Here is a 16,505-nt window from a genome sequence, read left to right on the forward strand (position 1 = left end):
TGGTATACTGCAGCAAACATATCTGCCAGAATATAAGCCCATGCTTGTGTGTGTCTGCATGCAAATCCAGATTTGAACTGATTTTAAGCGTTCCTCTGTTCCACCGGCCGATGTAAAGACTGGTCTTATAACCAGAAGAACATGCTATAAGATTATGGGAAGCTTGTCGTGATGTTTACATGCAAGGCTGTATAGATTATGTTTTTGAATGTACACGAGACATTTATTGATTTGAAGGCTGTGTTTGGTGAAATGACTCAAAGAAAAACATAATTTACGCGTCTCTTCTGATGCACGCATCGCTTTTGTGGCAGGGTCAGTGCAGGACATAAAGGTTTGTGCCTTGCGGTTGCCTCCACTCACCAGTCAGCTGCAGATTACATTAGTGATGCACAATGACACTTGCTTCCTTTCTGATCTGATACCCAAAATAACCCAGTCTGGTATTGCCAACAAGAGTGCCAACACAGATCCTTGTAAAGCTTAAGCATTAGGAAACGATATAAAAAGTAGGCTGTAGCATTTTATTCCTCATCTTGGAGTATTCTGATGCTTTTGACACTTGCCTGCAAGCAAGAGATCATCATAGTTCTATTTTTCCAATCTCCTTTTAAAGTTGCGAGGAACCTCTCTACTGCTTACACTGCATTTTTCAAAATACCACTGTGACCAGTTGCAGTTGGGTCTCTTTGATTTCATTATGGCTTTGCTCAGGTGGTAGACCAGGTCATCTAACAATCAGAAGATCAGTAGATTGACCCTAACTCCTCCTTGGGCATGATAGTAAACCCTGAGTTGCCTTTGATGCAATCATTAGCTTGTGTGTCAATGGTAGAAAAAAGTGCTTAGGTACAGATAAAACCACGGTACTAATGTGTGTGTGAGATTGGGTCAATGAGCCAATTGAGGGCTCAAACAAGAGTTTGAGCCTTCAAAGTGGCCTAATCAAGAGTTCACTATCTACTATGGACCTCAAACTAGCATGAAGAACAAACCTCAGCTATTGTGTCAAATTGACGTAATTTTATGTTGAGCATCATCACTGGTAACGAAAGCTATGTTTCTAGCTCCAACCCAGAAACCAAACAGTAGTCGGATTTTCAGGGCTGGAGTTGTGAAACCATTTCTTACACAGAGCACATGACTGTACTGAATGATGTATGTAGCCTCTCAAAATGCACTAGCCATCAAGAACAATGAATCGCAATTTCATTGTTCTTGACAATGACAATAAATAAATACTACTAGCTACTATTGAAGAAAGGTAGTACTGCACATGTTTAATCAAAAACACACACAGTATTGGCAATAAAATGCATATCACAGTATCACAGGGCTGAGCTGATTTCTCTCTCTGAACTGAAAAGTCGCAGCTCTGTCTTTGTACAGCTTTTAACTGTGGTATTACTTTAATCTGCGTTTGATTTTATCATTCTGAAGAAAATGACATTCTGCAATTTTAGGAATTGAAGGCTCCTATTGTATAAACATGAGCATACAAACTAAACCCGAGATGGATTTAAATGACTTCCCAGCAGTCAGTGATAAACGTTGCCATAGCTACACACTCTCTTTTCTTTACCTGGATGCTGCCTGCCACTGCTTAAAACCCCCAAAAAAATCAGTGACAGAAAACTGTCTCAACCTTTCTTCTCCTCCTCAGACCCACCGCGTCGGCTCACACATATAAACTGATGTAGTTTGTGTATGACGATCAGAAGGAAGTACTTTTTAAAAGACTTCTTATTGTATAATTTTTTTGATTATAATACATGTGCCTCAAGTTACTCAGCTCAAATAGACAAATACTTTAAATGTGAAGAATGAACAAAGAGCTCAAACTCCTAAATCATATAAAGACGTTCTTCATTTGGGTCATGGGTCTAAAGATGGACGATATCTTTTGATGCACACACTGTGAAGCCAATTATAGCAACTTTTTTTGATCTTTGATATACCGACAAAGAAATAAAATTGATTTGACCTAACATGACCGGACTTCTAGTTTCTGGGCACGGTTAACTTCCTGAGGATCCTCAGGAAGAACCGCCTCACCCAAAGATTTCTATGGCTTCTCCATAGAGAGCATACTCACATACTACATCTGTGTGCGGTTCACCAGCTGCACAGCGGCAGAGAAGCAAATGCTTCAGAGGCTCATCATCACTGCCCAGAAGCTGATCGGATACCCTCTCCCCTCCCTGGAATATCTTTACAATTCCCGCTGCCTCAGAAAAGCCCAGAGCATCCTGAAAGATCCATTCTGCCCCGGACACTTTCTGTTTGAAGTGCTGCTCTCAAGCAGATGTTTCAGGACATTAAAAAGAAGGACAGACAGATTAAAAAATAGTTTTTATCCAAATCCTTAACTCTGCTAAATGCTGCTGGAACTGTGCATTCAAAAAAGAAAGAAAGAAAATCAATCATGCATGAATGCCTACAAAGTGTGAAGCATCTCGTATGTATGAGATGAAAAACTTTCCCTTTTAGAATTTTGTATGGTTACTTTTAGAGACTTTAGAGTTCTTAAATATAATATATAGTAAGATTTTCTTTTTAGCTGCCATATTTTAAACCTATATGAGATATTTGCACTGATGCAGTTTCATTGAATTTCTTTGCCTAAAAGAAATGACAATAAAGATATTATTTTTACGCTTTGTTGTACTCATTCTGCTACTGCTGTATGTATCTCTACAATATTAGATGTCAGATTTCTTGCATGTGTTCACGTGCATTTTCCATTGTTATACCTCTCTGACCTGTCTTCCCCATGTGATGCTTGTGTAATGTATGTATTAGTGGTGCAATGGATCGCGGTTGATCTGTAATCCGAACCGATCCCACTCCACGGTTCGGCACGCCACGCTATGATATCCCATTGCGCGTCCACTTCAGTGACAAGATTGTACCGAGGCATGTATGAGCAGGAAAAGTTTAAAGTTATGGCTGAACTGTCCCAGGCATCTTATATTGCCCAACTACAAACGGGTGGACCTTCAGGTCAACGGAAAGCTACGTGACCGTGACCGCTCATTATATCACAGCGGAGTGGTAGATACAAAGCCCTGTACTGCCCTATATTGCACCTTAATTTGCGTGGAATGAGTCTTGAGTTGAATGTTTTTAATAGGCAAAAAATACTTAAAAAGTTAATAAGTAAATGTTAAAATTTTGTCTTTTTTTCTTTTCTGCAGATCCAAAAATTTATCCGATCCGTGACTTAAAACCGTGATCCGATCCAAACTGTGAGATTTTTGATTCGTTGCAACACTAGTATGTATGGTTGGAAGGGTAAGATGGCGCTGGCGAGGCTGGCAGCCTTAACCCAATTTTCCTCGGGATGAATAAAGTATTATCAATCAATCAATCAATGCCTGGGCAGGAAAGCCAATTCTAACACAACACAAAGCTGTGACAGTGCACAAAATTGGATGTTGCTGCTAATGAGCAGATTTTAAATGTAGCTGTTTCACATATATCTTCACCTCTGAAGCACAGAAGATCACACTGCCAAGGGGCCTAACAAAGTTTAGTGTAAATGTGACTTATGATCGAATGCTGCTTATTTGTTCCTAAGTTATGGTGTTAAACAAAGGCTAGATCATTTATTTATTTATTTAACAGTCATTATTCACTTATGAATTCTTGAGTTAAAGCCAAAAACTTGACCTTTAAGTAACAGAATCTAATTAGCTTAGCCTTGAGTCCGAGTGAACATTCGTGCCAAATTCCAAGAAATTCCTCAAGGTGTTCTTCCAACTAGGACAGTCATCCAGGCATAAAAGATAAAGTAGCCATATCAAGGCCAGACTTTGAATATTACAAAATATTTTTTATAGAAACGTACAAAGGCAGCTTACAACGTCATTATTCCTCCTCCAGCCGAGTGAAAATTGAAATAGGTCGTTATTAAAGACCGATGCGCAGTTCGTGCTCACTATTCATTATCCTTGTCATGTCTGATGTTTTATGTGGTTGTCACCAAAATGTTCTTTCCTAATTCCTCCCCGATTCTTGTGTAGGGAGAATGCTTTGTCAGTGACCTCTACTATCCAAATCTGCTTCTCTCTGCCCTTAAGCTAATTTATAAGCTTCTTTCTCGGGATTATCTTCCTTCCTGGTGTGCAAGCTACTGAGCACACAGGAAAGCTAGACATACAGATTTTAGCTACAGCCATAAATGGTCTGCCATTCTGCCTGCCTCCACTCTGCGTTACCACAAATATGCCGCATACAGTGGTGTGAAAAAGTGTTTACCCCCCTCCTGATTTGTTAGTGTTTTGCATATTTGTCACAATTACATGTTTCAGATCATCAAACAAATAGAGTTTTTAAATGATGATTTAATCATTTAAAAACTGAGTTATACAAACCTACCTGTCCCTGTGTGAAAAAGTAATTGTCCCTCTTGTTAAATCATGAAGTAACTCAGAGTTTAGTTTTTACTAAAGACACTCACTGTCAAAACAAGAAATCATTTAACCTTTCTGACAGAGTGAAAGAGTCTAAAAGATCTCAAAAAGCAACACATTATGCCACAATCTAAAGAAACACCAGAGAAATCAAGTCAGAGGCATCTATCAGTCTGGACAAAAATGATCTGCATGGTGGAGTTCAAGGAGAGGGCCACTGCTAACCAGAAAGAACACAAAGGCTTGTCTCACATTTGCCAAAAAAGACATCTTTATGACCCCCAAGACCTTTGGGCATTTTGTGGACTCACAAGAGAAAGTTTAACCTTTTGGAAGATGTATGTACCATTAAATCTGGCACAGCATTTCAGAAATGAACCATCATACCAACAGTAAAACATGGTGGTGGTAGTGTGGTTTCTGTGGCTGTTTTGCTGCCTTAGGACCTGGAAGACTTGCACCATGAATTCTGCTGTCTACCAAAACTTGCTAAAGGAGAATGTCCAGCCATGAATGTCAGTTCATGAGCTCAAGTTGAAGCACATTTGGGTTCTGCAGGAGGACAGTGATCCAAAAAACACCAGCACGTAGACCTCTGAAAGGCTTAAGAAAAATAAAATGAAGACTTTGGAGTGGCCAAATCAAAGTTCTGACCTGAATCTGATTGAGATGCTGTGGCATGACCTTAAAAAGGCAGCTGCCCAAACACCCTCCAATGTGGCTGAATTACAGCAATTCTGCAAAGAAGAGTGGACCAAAATTCCTCCACAGTGCTAAAAAAACCTCAATGCCAGTTACTTCAAATGCTTGATTACAGTTGTTGTTGCTAAGTGTGGCCCAACCAGTTATTAGGTTTACGGGGCAATCACTTTTTCACACAGAGCACTGTAGGTTTGGATTTTCCCCCATTTAATAATAAAAACAATAAAAACACCTTCATTTAGAAACTACATTTGTTTGTGTTATCTCTATCTAATATTTTATTTTTTTGATGCCCTTAAACATTTAAGTATGACAAACATACAAAAAAAATTGTAAATCAAGAAGGGGGCACACATTTCTTCCCACCACTGCATGTATGAAGAATGTGGTTCCTTGAAAAAGACCTGAGGAAGATTTGGGGTTCTCTGAAAGCAGGACATGCTCTAAGCATTGTGCTAACTCTTAGTCTCATAATAGACTAACACAGTGCCCTCTCAGCCTACTTCCAGCGACATAACAGTAAAGAGGATAATGTGGAAGTTAGTAAGATAGACATAAGGCAAATACTGCACTTGGCTGAAGGTCAGAACCTTGTAAGAGCATGTTCGCAGTGCATAATTGGCAGAAAAACTTAACACAACATCCATAACAAGGCTCAAAAATAATAAGGTATTAAGCTGATGGAGATGTTACTTACCTACCAATCCTCACGCTCTACGGGTCCAGCAGCCAAGGCAAAGTATTCCAGCACACAGTCCAAGTCAAGCCTTCTAATCGCTATCAATACCAACAACATCTTCCTCTAAAACATTCCCAAGACAAACAGCCCTAGTGCTAAAGCTCCATTTCACTTGTCACATGATGAAGAAATCAACAACATCAACCAATCAGTAATACACGAAGGAAGAAAAAATACTGAATGTAGAATAAACAAGTTCTTCCTTATATAACTTCTTCACCCAAATAAGAAAGCAGAATCTTCCTTACCTATGAGCTACCCACAAGTATCATGATGTTCAGCAGCAAAAACAAACCATAGCTACAGCTGTACACACAACTACTTAGAGTTGAACTTAACCCCCCTCCTAAAAAAAATCTACTTACAGGCATCAAAAAGTAACCTAAAACCAACTGTCCTTAACTAGTCACCCCAGCTTTTTGCACTGAGAATTGAAAATCCCACATTAACACGCTCCCTGGGGACAGTTGTGATAGTTGGAGAAACTAACTGAGAGCCTGTCCATGCCTTTAACAGTCAATGGAGACAGAGCGCGCATAAGCCTGGCCGACTCCCTCTTCCCGTGCTGACTCGCTATTTGACACAGTCTTGATCCCTTTTGCTCTGTCAGATGGAAAAGTGGAGCAAGCCGTATCAGCCATCCACCCCTCCTCCTGGTGGCTCTGCTGCTTCTGTGTGTGTGTTTGCATTTCTGTTTAATCTTAGTCTGCAACAATAGTGGAAAAAAACCCCACGATGCACAAGTAAAAATGTTGCAATTCTTTTGTTGGAGAGCTAGATTTAAAAAGAAAAAACAGATAAGTAACTTATTGTTAGCTATGACTCCTGAGAAATCTAAAAACGACTTTAATAAAAACTGAAACAAAACACAATGAAGTGGGTGTATAATGTACTTATCATTTCCACTGTATTATCTGATGCACACTGTATAATAGCATATTTTTGCCTTTCGCAAACAAATCGCTCAATATATTTATATTTAATTTACCATCTCTGAGATAACAGTATTTAACCTAACCTACTTGAAGGAGGGTGTACTACGTATCCCAAAATGCACTAAGCTAAAGCTAGGCTGCACTAGAGAAAGAGTTTCTGGCCAAAATGAAATAAACAGCATGTGTGCTTAAGCTGCAATGCTGTAACTCATACATCTCTTTAAATAACTTGAGAGAAAAACACTGTCCATGTAGGAAATGTAAATAAAGGGTCATGTGGGCAGTATTTAGGATTTTTTCAAGGAATAATACAAAAAAGAGTTTGAAATCTCTTTACTGTGAGTTTGTGAGTAAAAAGGACAATGCACAACTCAATGTGATACATACTTAGACTTTCAAGCAAGCGTTATATCCAAGAAGGACAGACAATACTCTGCATATTTTTAAATCAATTCCTTCATTTACTCCGCTCTTTGATTCACAAGCAACTAATAGGGGCCACATGACAGAGCCCAAAGCTTCCCAATATGAGAATTAAAAGTGTCATCCACTTGGCTCATTGCTACTTGCCTCTATGCTTTTCTGTAAAGTAAATGCGATTACACTTTGGCCACATTTGTGCCCCGCTGGTTTTTTTGGCAGTGTGCAGAATATGTCTTTGACTTTTTAAGTCATTTAAGGTTGGAACCTGCCAATGCCAAAGCCGATAGTGGCGCCAGATCAGTCTGAGCCCAAAGCAAGCCCCAATCTACCGTGTCAGATTGTTGATGTTAGAGCTACTTGCACTGCACATCGGGTTTTATTACTCTATGGCAGCGATGGGTGGCAGAGGGGTAGAGTGGGTTGCTTGGGTCTTTAACCACTGTTCCCCGATCAAGCTGAAGACCGTGGGGATTAGCGAAAGGATTAAATGACCTTCAGCCTTTCATAAGCTTACTGCCATCCATCCATCTAAAGTGTATATTACATTTATCTCCCACTGCTGGGTTTCATTCTTATGCATGTTTTGAAATCTCTGTGAGCCAAACTATTTCTGCTTTGTCACTTCCATGGCAGGAGATTGCTTCTATTGGAATAGTAACACATGAGTGATAAAGAAAAAACTAAATGTCTTAGTGATGTAATGCAGCGGTCCCCAACCCCCGGGCCTCGGACCGGTACCGGTCCGTGAGTCGTTTGATACCGGGCCGCGAGAGTTGAGGCTCAGGTGTGAAATGTATTTCGCGTTATTTTGTTATCGTTTTTATCGTTTACTCGGCTTTTCTTGGTCTTTTCACGTGTGTTATGAATAAATTTTCTTTTTTTCGGTACTGGTAATAGTTTTATTTTGTTGTATTTATCCGCAACACCTTAAAGGCCGGTCCGTGAAAATATTGTCGGGCATAAACCGGTCCGTGGCGCAAAAAAGGTTTGGGACCGCTGATGTAATGTATATCTTACGGATGCTGGAACATCTTTCAAATATCTAACAAAATCACAGCAACCCATAAAGCGACTTTACAGCAGAGTGAGTGTGCGGAAGTCGCTGTGTTAGTACTTCAGTGAGATATCTGACTGACCCCCCCCCTTAGTGAGGGTCAAATCCCAGAGAAGCTAGCAGCAAGGTCAGGAACCACAGCAAAGACCAGCTGAACACCTGCTATCGTGTCCCAGCAGAAGAGAGAAACAGGGCAGAAAATAAGCAAGAGGAGGTTGGGGATGACCAAGACTGACTAAGTTATTATTTCTATTTTTATCTCAGGGCCTTGTGTACAATACCGCCATACATGTTCAAGCAATGCGTTCTCTCGTAATAGCTGCTGTTTGCTTACCTGAGCTTCTAGTTTTGAAGCGTGTAAAACTTTTATGAGGGCTAAATGTAGCAGCTTCCATTCAAGGCAGCGAGGAAAATGAAAACAGGTTGAGACTTGGTTGAGGGGACAGGCACACGGGGGAAGACTGGGAGGGATGGCGAGCTCAACGATTTGGGTGGGCAGATGGTACCGACATATGGGCCTGTTAGGGGCTAAATAAATAAATAAACACTCGCACATAAATACTGAGATGAACTGTGAGTGCCACACACTGTCGGCCAACTTAGCCAGCTGAGAGAGAGAGTGAGAGCGCAAATGGGAGAGAGCTTCCGCTGAAATGGCTGGCAGATTTCTAAATAGAACACCACTGCAGAAAAAACATGCGCGCACACACAGTTGTGATGGGGATGACAATAGGCTTTGCAGATTTGAGCCTCAGTGTGATGCCTAATCTCCAAGTAAGTGTACATCATCAATGTGGGTATTTTAACAAAAGAGGGGGGTAAAAGATACAGAGAGAATATAATCTGGGTTTCAAATGTGGATGCACTAAATATAGTCTCCATATACAGGTCATGGAGTGGCAAAGCTTTTTCTTCCATCTCCCCTTTCTGCCTCTGTCTGGTTCAGCTGCTGTCATGTCTGCCTTGCTTCCACGCTACTATCTATACCTTCTCCACATCTCGCCTGCCTCCTGCTCAACCCTCAAAATCTTGTGGCTAGTTCCTGAGAGAGGCGTTATCCTGCAAATTCTCCACCCATATCAACTGTACACTAATGCCAATCTTTTGTCAGGATCTGGCGTCCGGCATAGGGAAACAAATATAGTAAGACTGATACGGTACTGGTGTCTGTCTGCCTGCCTGCTTGCTCTCTGAGCAATTTACAGATGTTTGTGCACATAAATTGTACAGGTGATCATCAGATTAAAATTTAGAAATTCATTTTTGACTTCCTCTGGCTGAAATGTACCACCTGCCTTCATTACACTGCCTCACACATTTCCATAGACGCCTCTGTGCACCCAAAGATGATGTTATGAGCACTTGTTTATAGGCTGTTTATACTGAAAATTTCAAGTGTGTACATGGGTTTAATGTGTATGCAACTATTTCAACAACAACCTATCCTCGACAATTTTTGAGAGTAGTTGGCTGACATAAGCATTAAAAATGCAGATACTCCGTTATGCTCCTACCTTGGTTCGGTACTTGCGAGTGAAACATTCTTTTTTTCGTTGATTATGTTTTCTCGGTACAGGATATCGAAAGCAGCCATAAAGTATGCTAAATGTAACTCAACACTGTATCTGTGGCATGCCGATATAAATATGTCAAATCAACCGAGGTCCGGATGTTTGTCTGTACACATCTTTAGATTTCTACAAGCACATTAGTAAAGCCTAAAACCAAAAAAACAAACAAACAAAAGAGTGCATTCCTTCTGGTGCACGCACTTTTTTGATTGGTTGACATCACTGCCATCTCGCCACTTTATATTCTGCTTGGCTCTCTGCCCTCGTCATGTCTGCAAATTTAATTTGATTGCAGCTGTAATCTGCCAGCTAGTTGATTGACTTTGCCAAGCATTGTCCCTCTCCTGCCTTAATGGAGAAGGGGTAGTTTAAGTTACAACGTCTTATCCTGTCCCTGCAAACCTGCACTCCCATTGTGTGCTTTGGTCACCAGAGAGTACTCTTCTAGAACTGGGTAAACTAATGGGATCTCCAGGGAGAATTTGAGCTGACCTGAATTTTCTGTCATCCGTCTTGTTGTCACATTAGACCGGAAGGTCTTCAGTGATGGCCCTCTGACAAATTCAATTCTTAAGTTATCGGTTGCTGTGAATCATCATATGTCAAATATGTTTCCAAAAATTATTTATATTCTCATACAGCCCAACTGGATTAGCAAATACATTTTGAAGAAAAGCGATATCATCATGATTGTATTTTTATTGACAATAAAAATGACATCACTGTCAGTCTGTACTCGGGTCACATTCACTCACTTGTGCTGGGGTTTCTAAGCCCAGAGTTTAATCTGTTGTCATGAGAAATCCCAGAAGTGTAATAATAATTCAACACTTAAACTTTATATGATGATGAAGGCCATGGGTCAAGGTTAAAAGCTACAAAAGGAAGAAGTATGTCATGTTTATACTGAAGCTGTTGGGTTAATGGCAGTTCAGGCAGGACCACTTTAGCAAAAAGATTATTGATATTTAAGTCTATACTAATTTATTATTTGGCAAAATGACTTTGTTGTGGCACCTTCTTGATCTTCCAAATACACTCATGAAAAGTCAAAGATGGCAAGAAGAGCAGCACAATCCCGAGCACTTAACACGGCAATGACAACAGAGACAACAGATATTACACTAAGTAAAGGCTTCCTCTCCTCACCCCCAACCGGTTGCATGGTTGCAGATGGATGCCCCTCCCTGAGCGGTTCTGCTGGAGGTTTCTTACTGTTAAAAGGGATTTTTTCCTTTCCACTGTCACCCCAGTGTCATAGGGGGATTGTTGTTGGTGATTTCTCCCTGTTAATGTAGAGTCTTTACCTTACGAGATAAAGTGCCATGAAGCAACTTTTATTGTGATCTGGTGCTACATAAATACAATTGAACTAAACCAAATTGTACGATACAACATGAGATGAGGATCGGGGGTGCAAGTGGGTTGTGAATCAGCTTGCAGATTGCAGTTGTGCAGAGGATGGTAGCTGGGCCATGGGTTTTTGTAAACTTGTATTTAGCTCCTCTGGTCTGTCAGAATTGCAGCTAATCTTACAGTCAAGCTAAAAGAAAGCATGGGTGGAGACTACAGCGTGACATATGATTGCAATCTCATTGCTTTTGAAAAAGCTGCTGTGAAGACAGGAACCAGGTTTGCGATCACTTGCAGTCGATTGCCATCTTCAAAATGACTTTGGTCAAGATGGTGGTGAAACAAAAACGATAAAATAGATGGATAAGAAGATAGACCAGTTATATTCTACTCAATGAATTGGCATTTGCAATCTGTTGTCATTTGTATATACAGGAATTCACATGACCAATTTACATTCAGAATCAAACTAGAACCTACTTGAAATGTGAAATTATGAAATTCCTTCACAAATAGTGACTTTGTTGATGCACTCAACAATCTAAACTAAATTACTTGATTTTTTGAAATTTAGTGCTGGTCAAGGTTAACAAGAACTCCTACCAAAGCAGACTATTATGCCAAATTCCAGTCTAAAACATACACAGGTTAAGAATTTGGGATGTAAAATTTGTTAACACAAATATCAACAAGTGCAAAACTTTAAATATCTTAATTCGTTTGGTTTAAAGATTCCAAGGTCCAACATTGCTGAACTGGGAGAGAATGAATGTGGCAACATTGGTACTGGAATTTTCTTCCATTAATGACATGTTTTCGATGCTTTGGGGACTGTCGACAGCGTGCACACTTTTAATGCTTTTAATACATGCTTCAGTGTGTGACCAATTTAGAGTTACCACACTTAATGGCTACCTTTAATTTTCTGCACATCATTAGGGGTCTCCTTTGAGGCACAACAGATGATCATTAGCTTTTAGTTATTTGTTAAGCTACAATACAGCTCTAGCATTTTTAAATGAACTACAGCCAGATTCACAGCCAGAACAAAATAAAATCAGTAAAAGAAAATTCACGGGCATTGCTCAAATGTGAAATTGATATCCAGGATCTAACAACATCTCCCATCTTTCATACAGTTGATTACCCACACTCACTACATTAAAGGCACTGGTACTTATATAGCACCTTTCTACTTAATTTGGGTACTCAAAGCGCTTGCTTTCTTTCATCCAATAACACTTACACATTCATAAAGTGTTTCTTTATCTACACCTGAGCACTTTTATCTAACATTCAAAACACACATCACACAAATAATGGGACAAATCAGGCAAATCCTTCATTCAACACAGTGCCTCTAAGAGCCCAGATTTGATTCACTGACCCTGGTAGGTTGGTAGACCGCTCACCTAACCACCTGGTTCTTCAACCAGCATTTGTTGCAAGTCAGTCATTGTGGTGTGTTGGCTGACTAACAAATACTGTTCGGGTCCACATGCTGCTAAACCCCCATTTTTAAAAATGAATACATTTACAGATTGACAATATGCCTTGTTTCTTCAGACTTCAACCATCCAATCCAATAAATGGCATCAAACAATAGTCAATAGCAGAATAAGCTGTTTGGCATTGGAAGAAAAGATTTGGTACGTTTTTCACTGTGCAACCCACGTAATCGACTCTGTTGCTCAACCCCCTCACAAAACACGGCATCATTTAAGGGAAAATGAAGGCTTTCCAATGGTATAAGCTTTATTCTCAAGCAAGACTGTTACAAGAAAGAAATAACTGGCCAAAAACAAATTTCCTTAATTTTTGCGTTTATACTTAAAGTGTAACTAGGCCATGAACTGAAACCAAAGCCTGGTTTTAACTTTGTTTCTTATAACTTTGGTATTGACAGACTATCCGATCAATATGTGGGTTAATGGTGAATGCAGGATGATCAATTGTCCTGGTTTATATTTTTTAGTTCACCAGCTGGCCCACAATACAGAGCAAAGAAAAAAAGAAAACCGTTTGTGATGTACTTAGATAGTATGTCTGTTAAGAAGTAAAGAAATGCAAATTAAACTGCCAACAAGGTAAACGCTACACAAGAGAACTGCAATAGAGAAAAAGCTGCACCCACAGAGGAGTTCTGAGTTAGCCTGCAGTTGAACTGTTAGCAGCAGTGAAATAACGCTGTTTGTTCCCACTGACTAATTTAATAAAGAGAAACTCTGAGAACTTCATTACAATGTTATCAGATCATTAATAAAATGAATCTGACTGGGCATGAACACACATGCGAGATAAACATTGACACACACACACACACACACACACACGCACACAAAATCATTTGGATTTTTTTTTTTTTTTTTGACTGACAGACATGTATTTCTGCACTGTACACACAAACATTTACACGAGTGTCAGAGTCACTGTGAGTAACTTACGGGTTTCCATAGTCCCAGACAACGCACTGAGGATCTGATGTACCCTGCAAGATACAGGGTGAGGGGAGGGGGGGAGAGGAGAAGATAAGCTGTTATTGCCAGTCAAGAGGATGAGTGAGAGAGAAGGCAGCAGAGAGAGAACACAGAATAGCTCATTGCCAGAGGAGAAAGAGTGATGCTGCATGGATGACGGTAAGAAGTAAACAGACAATGAAAGTGAAGGATTGAGATAGACGACAGGAGGGAGAGATGGAAAAAGAGTCATTGTCAGAGGACAACGCAGCAAACAGCTGCTTCTGCTGCTGCAGCCGAAGAGAAAAAAAGGTGCATGAGCTATAAATTGAGAGTTTTAGGGATGACAAAGGAAAAGCCATTTCATGGACAATAACTAGGGTCGTAAACATCCTGTGGGGTAAAAACATTAACATTCTTCACTTAAGTGCAACCACAGCAAAAAGTAGTCAGTTAAGTGTAAAAAGCTATGAAGTAAAATGTTATTAATTAAACATTTGGCCCTTTAAGAGTGTGCAAAGTTTCACTAATGTACCATTTTTTTCTTTTTAAAAAAGCAAAGTCAAAGTAACTGGATGCTGGTGATTTTCTCTCAGCTTACCCTTAATCCATTTAGTCATTGAAGCTAAAGTTCGCTCAGTGGCATGTGGTGGCAAAGAAAGACTTGTCATGACTCAATCAGAGAATCAATCATGGGATCAATATCTTTAACCAGCTCATAGCAACTTGTTCCACCAGAGATCTTCAGTGATCTCTGCATCGATCACTTTTTAAATGGAGCCTCTATGTCCTTTCAACCTGTGTGCTTGGTAACGAGTGGACTGTGACTTGGTTTTGTCTGAATCAAATGGTTATTTGAAACATTTTTGCTTCAATCAAGTGACTGAAAACACTTAAAATGGCGCTTTGGACCTGACAAAATCAGCAACTATTTAAGAACCAACTATTAAAAACATTTTCTTGGTTCTGTGGGGTAACAAAAAAGAGTTCAGCTTCAATTTTAGTATCCACAACTGAAATGCTGGTATTCCACTGGGCCAACGCAGAGGAAAATCTACCATTATGTTGGCCCTTCCTGAATCCTGCATTAGGCACTTTGCCTTTGAGCTCCCCCTTATGGCAAAGGGGATTATAGCAGTAAGCCGACAGCCAGAGTGCTGTGTAGATTATAAAAAGGATAATGTGATCTTAACTGAAGCCTCAGGAAAATCTGAAGAAATTACTTCTCAAGTTAAAATGCTTTCTGATAATTAACTATATTTGAAATTGACAAAAAAGAAGGGAAGTAAGACATGCACATTGTAGCCTGAATTGTAAGGATTTATTCCTCTACAGGCAAGGTCATCCTTCCTTCTCTGAACAGTTCATTACTGATCTCCAATGAATCAGTGCATCCAGGGATCTCTGCATGACTGGACTTGAAAGGACAGGATGATGCAACATTTATATACTCGGGATCAGAGACTGGGTGACACGGATTGATGGATGACAGTGCTTTGTTCAGCCTCACACACAGACAGCCACCACCGACTATAGATGTCCCGTGGCGTGCATTAGCGTGCTGAGCTCTGTTAGCATTCAGCTATCAATCAACGAGTGTCCTATTGGACCATTCGCTACAGCGGGATTGACACCTGTGCACTCCTGCAGTGTCTGCCTCTTTTTTTAGTGCTCATACTTTGCATAATGACAGCGTCTGCTCAGCTGATGGTTATCAAAGGGAGAAACGTGCCTCTGCAATTCTAACAGTGGCATTTGTGGACAGTGATAGCTGGTACCTACCTTAAATACTCTGTCTTTTTTTCCTCTCTTTAAAGGAACAGCAGTTTCCTTTAACGCATTCAGCAATACATGCAATAATGAATACTGGCTGTGAATGGGCTAAGCTAATATGATGAAATGAGCTAATGTAACAAAACATGACTGCTCTGGTCTTAAAAGCCCTTCACTTTAAGATCATAGGTTTAGAGTATGAAATGGAGAAAACCAGGATGAGGCTTTTTGACTGATGAAAATGACCTAGATTACATTGAAATTACCAGGAAAGCTTATGGCTCAAGCTAACCAGAACTTTCTTTCATAATTTAAAAGGCTACATTAAGGATGGTTGAAGGAGGGGTTGTGGTGTAACACTTGGCATATGGTCTACAGCAGGGACACAGGACTTTCTGGCCTCCTGCTTTCTACCTACCATTAAAGACACACATACCCACGCACACACACATTAGGACACCGGGGAGATACACAGGGAGTCTGACTGGAGCAGATGTCCTCTCAGAGAAGACATGACCCAGCACAGAGACCCTAACATTCCCCTATGAGAGTGAAGCCTGAGGCAGCTGTTGCCAGGCCACTGCTGTAGCAGCTGGATGTTTCTACATTGGCCAAAGTCGACACAACTACAGAAGACACTGTATTCTGCCCTTTTAAAGAAAAAGCATTATTAATGCTGTATTAATATTATATGGAAAAACTGGAACTATTTTTTTCTTTGGTAGACATTTGAAGTTATTATTCTCAAGAGTTAACATCTAGATCACTGGCTGCTTGTTAGCCGACTCTGTCTAAATGTAACCTTTACAGGCGCTCCTACTCAGGAGTTGTTACCTTTACAGGGAGTGCAGAATTATTAGGCAAATGAGTATTTTGTCCACATCATCCTCTTCATGCATGTTGTCTTACTCCAAGCTGTATAGGCTCGAAAGCCTACTACCAATTAAGCATATTAGGTGATGTGCATCTCTGTAATGAGAAGGGGTGTGGTCTAATGACATCAACACCCTATATCAGGTGTGCATAATTATTAGGCAACGTCCTTTCCTTTGGCAAAATGGGTCAAAAGAAGGACTTGACAGGC

General features: G+C 40.2%; 1 protein-coding gene across 22 annotated transcripts in view; it reads right to left on the reverse strand.

The window, feature by feature from the left end:
- adgrb2 (adhesion G protein-coupled receptor B2) overlaps positions 1-16,505 on the reverse strand; it is a 252,436-nt gene that overhangs the window by 72,105 nt on the left and 163,826 nt on the right. For all 22 annotated transcript variants that reach the window (XR_006055069.1, XR_006055070.1, XR_006055071.1 and 19 more), the window contains one exon: positions 13,637-13,680. Coding sequence is in view for 19 of the 22 variants with exons in the window: in XM_014338041.2 (XP_014193527.1) it covers positions 13,637-13,680 (44 nt within the window). In the remaining 3 variants the exon portion in view is untranslated. The remainder of the gene's footprint in view (positions 1-13,636; positions 13,681-16,505) is intronic.

Source organism: Haplochromis burtoni, unplaced genomic scaffold, assembly GCF_018398535.1.
Source record: "Haplochromis burtoni strain Fernald_Lab_line unplaced genomic scaffold, NCSU_Asbu1 Contig_208, whole genome shotgun sequence".
NCBI classification, from domain to species: Eukaryota; Metazoa; Chordata; class Actinopteri; order Cichliformes; family Cichlidae; genus Haplochromis; species Haplochromis burtoni.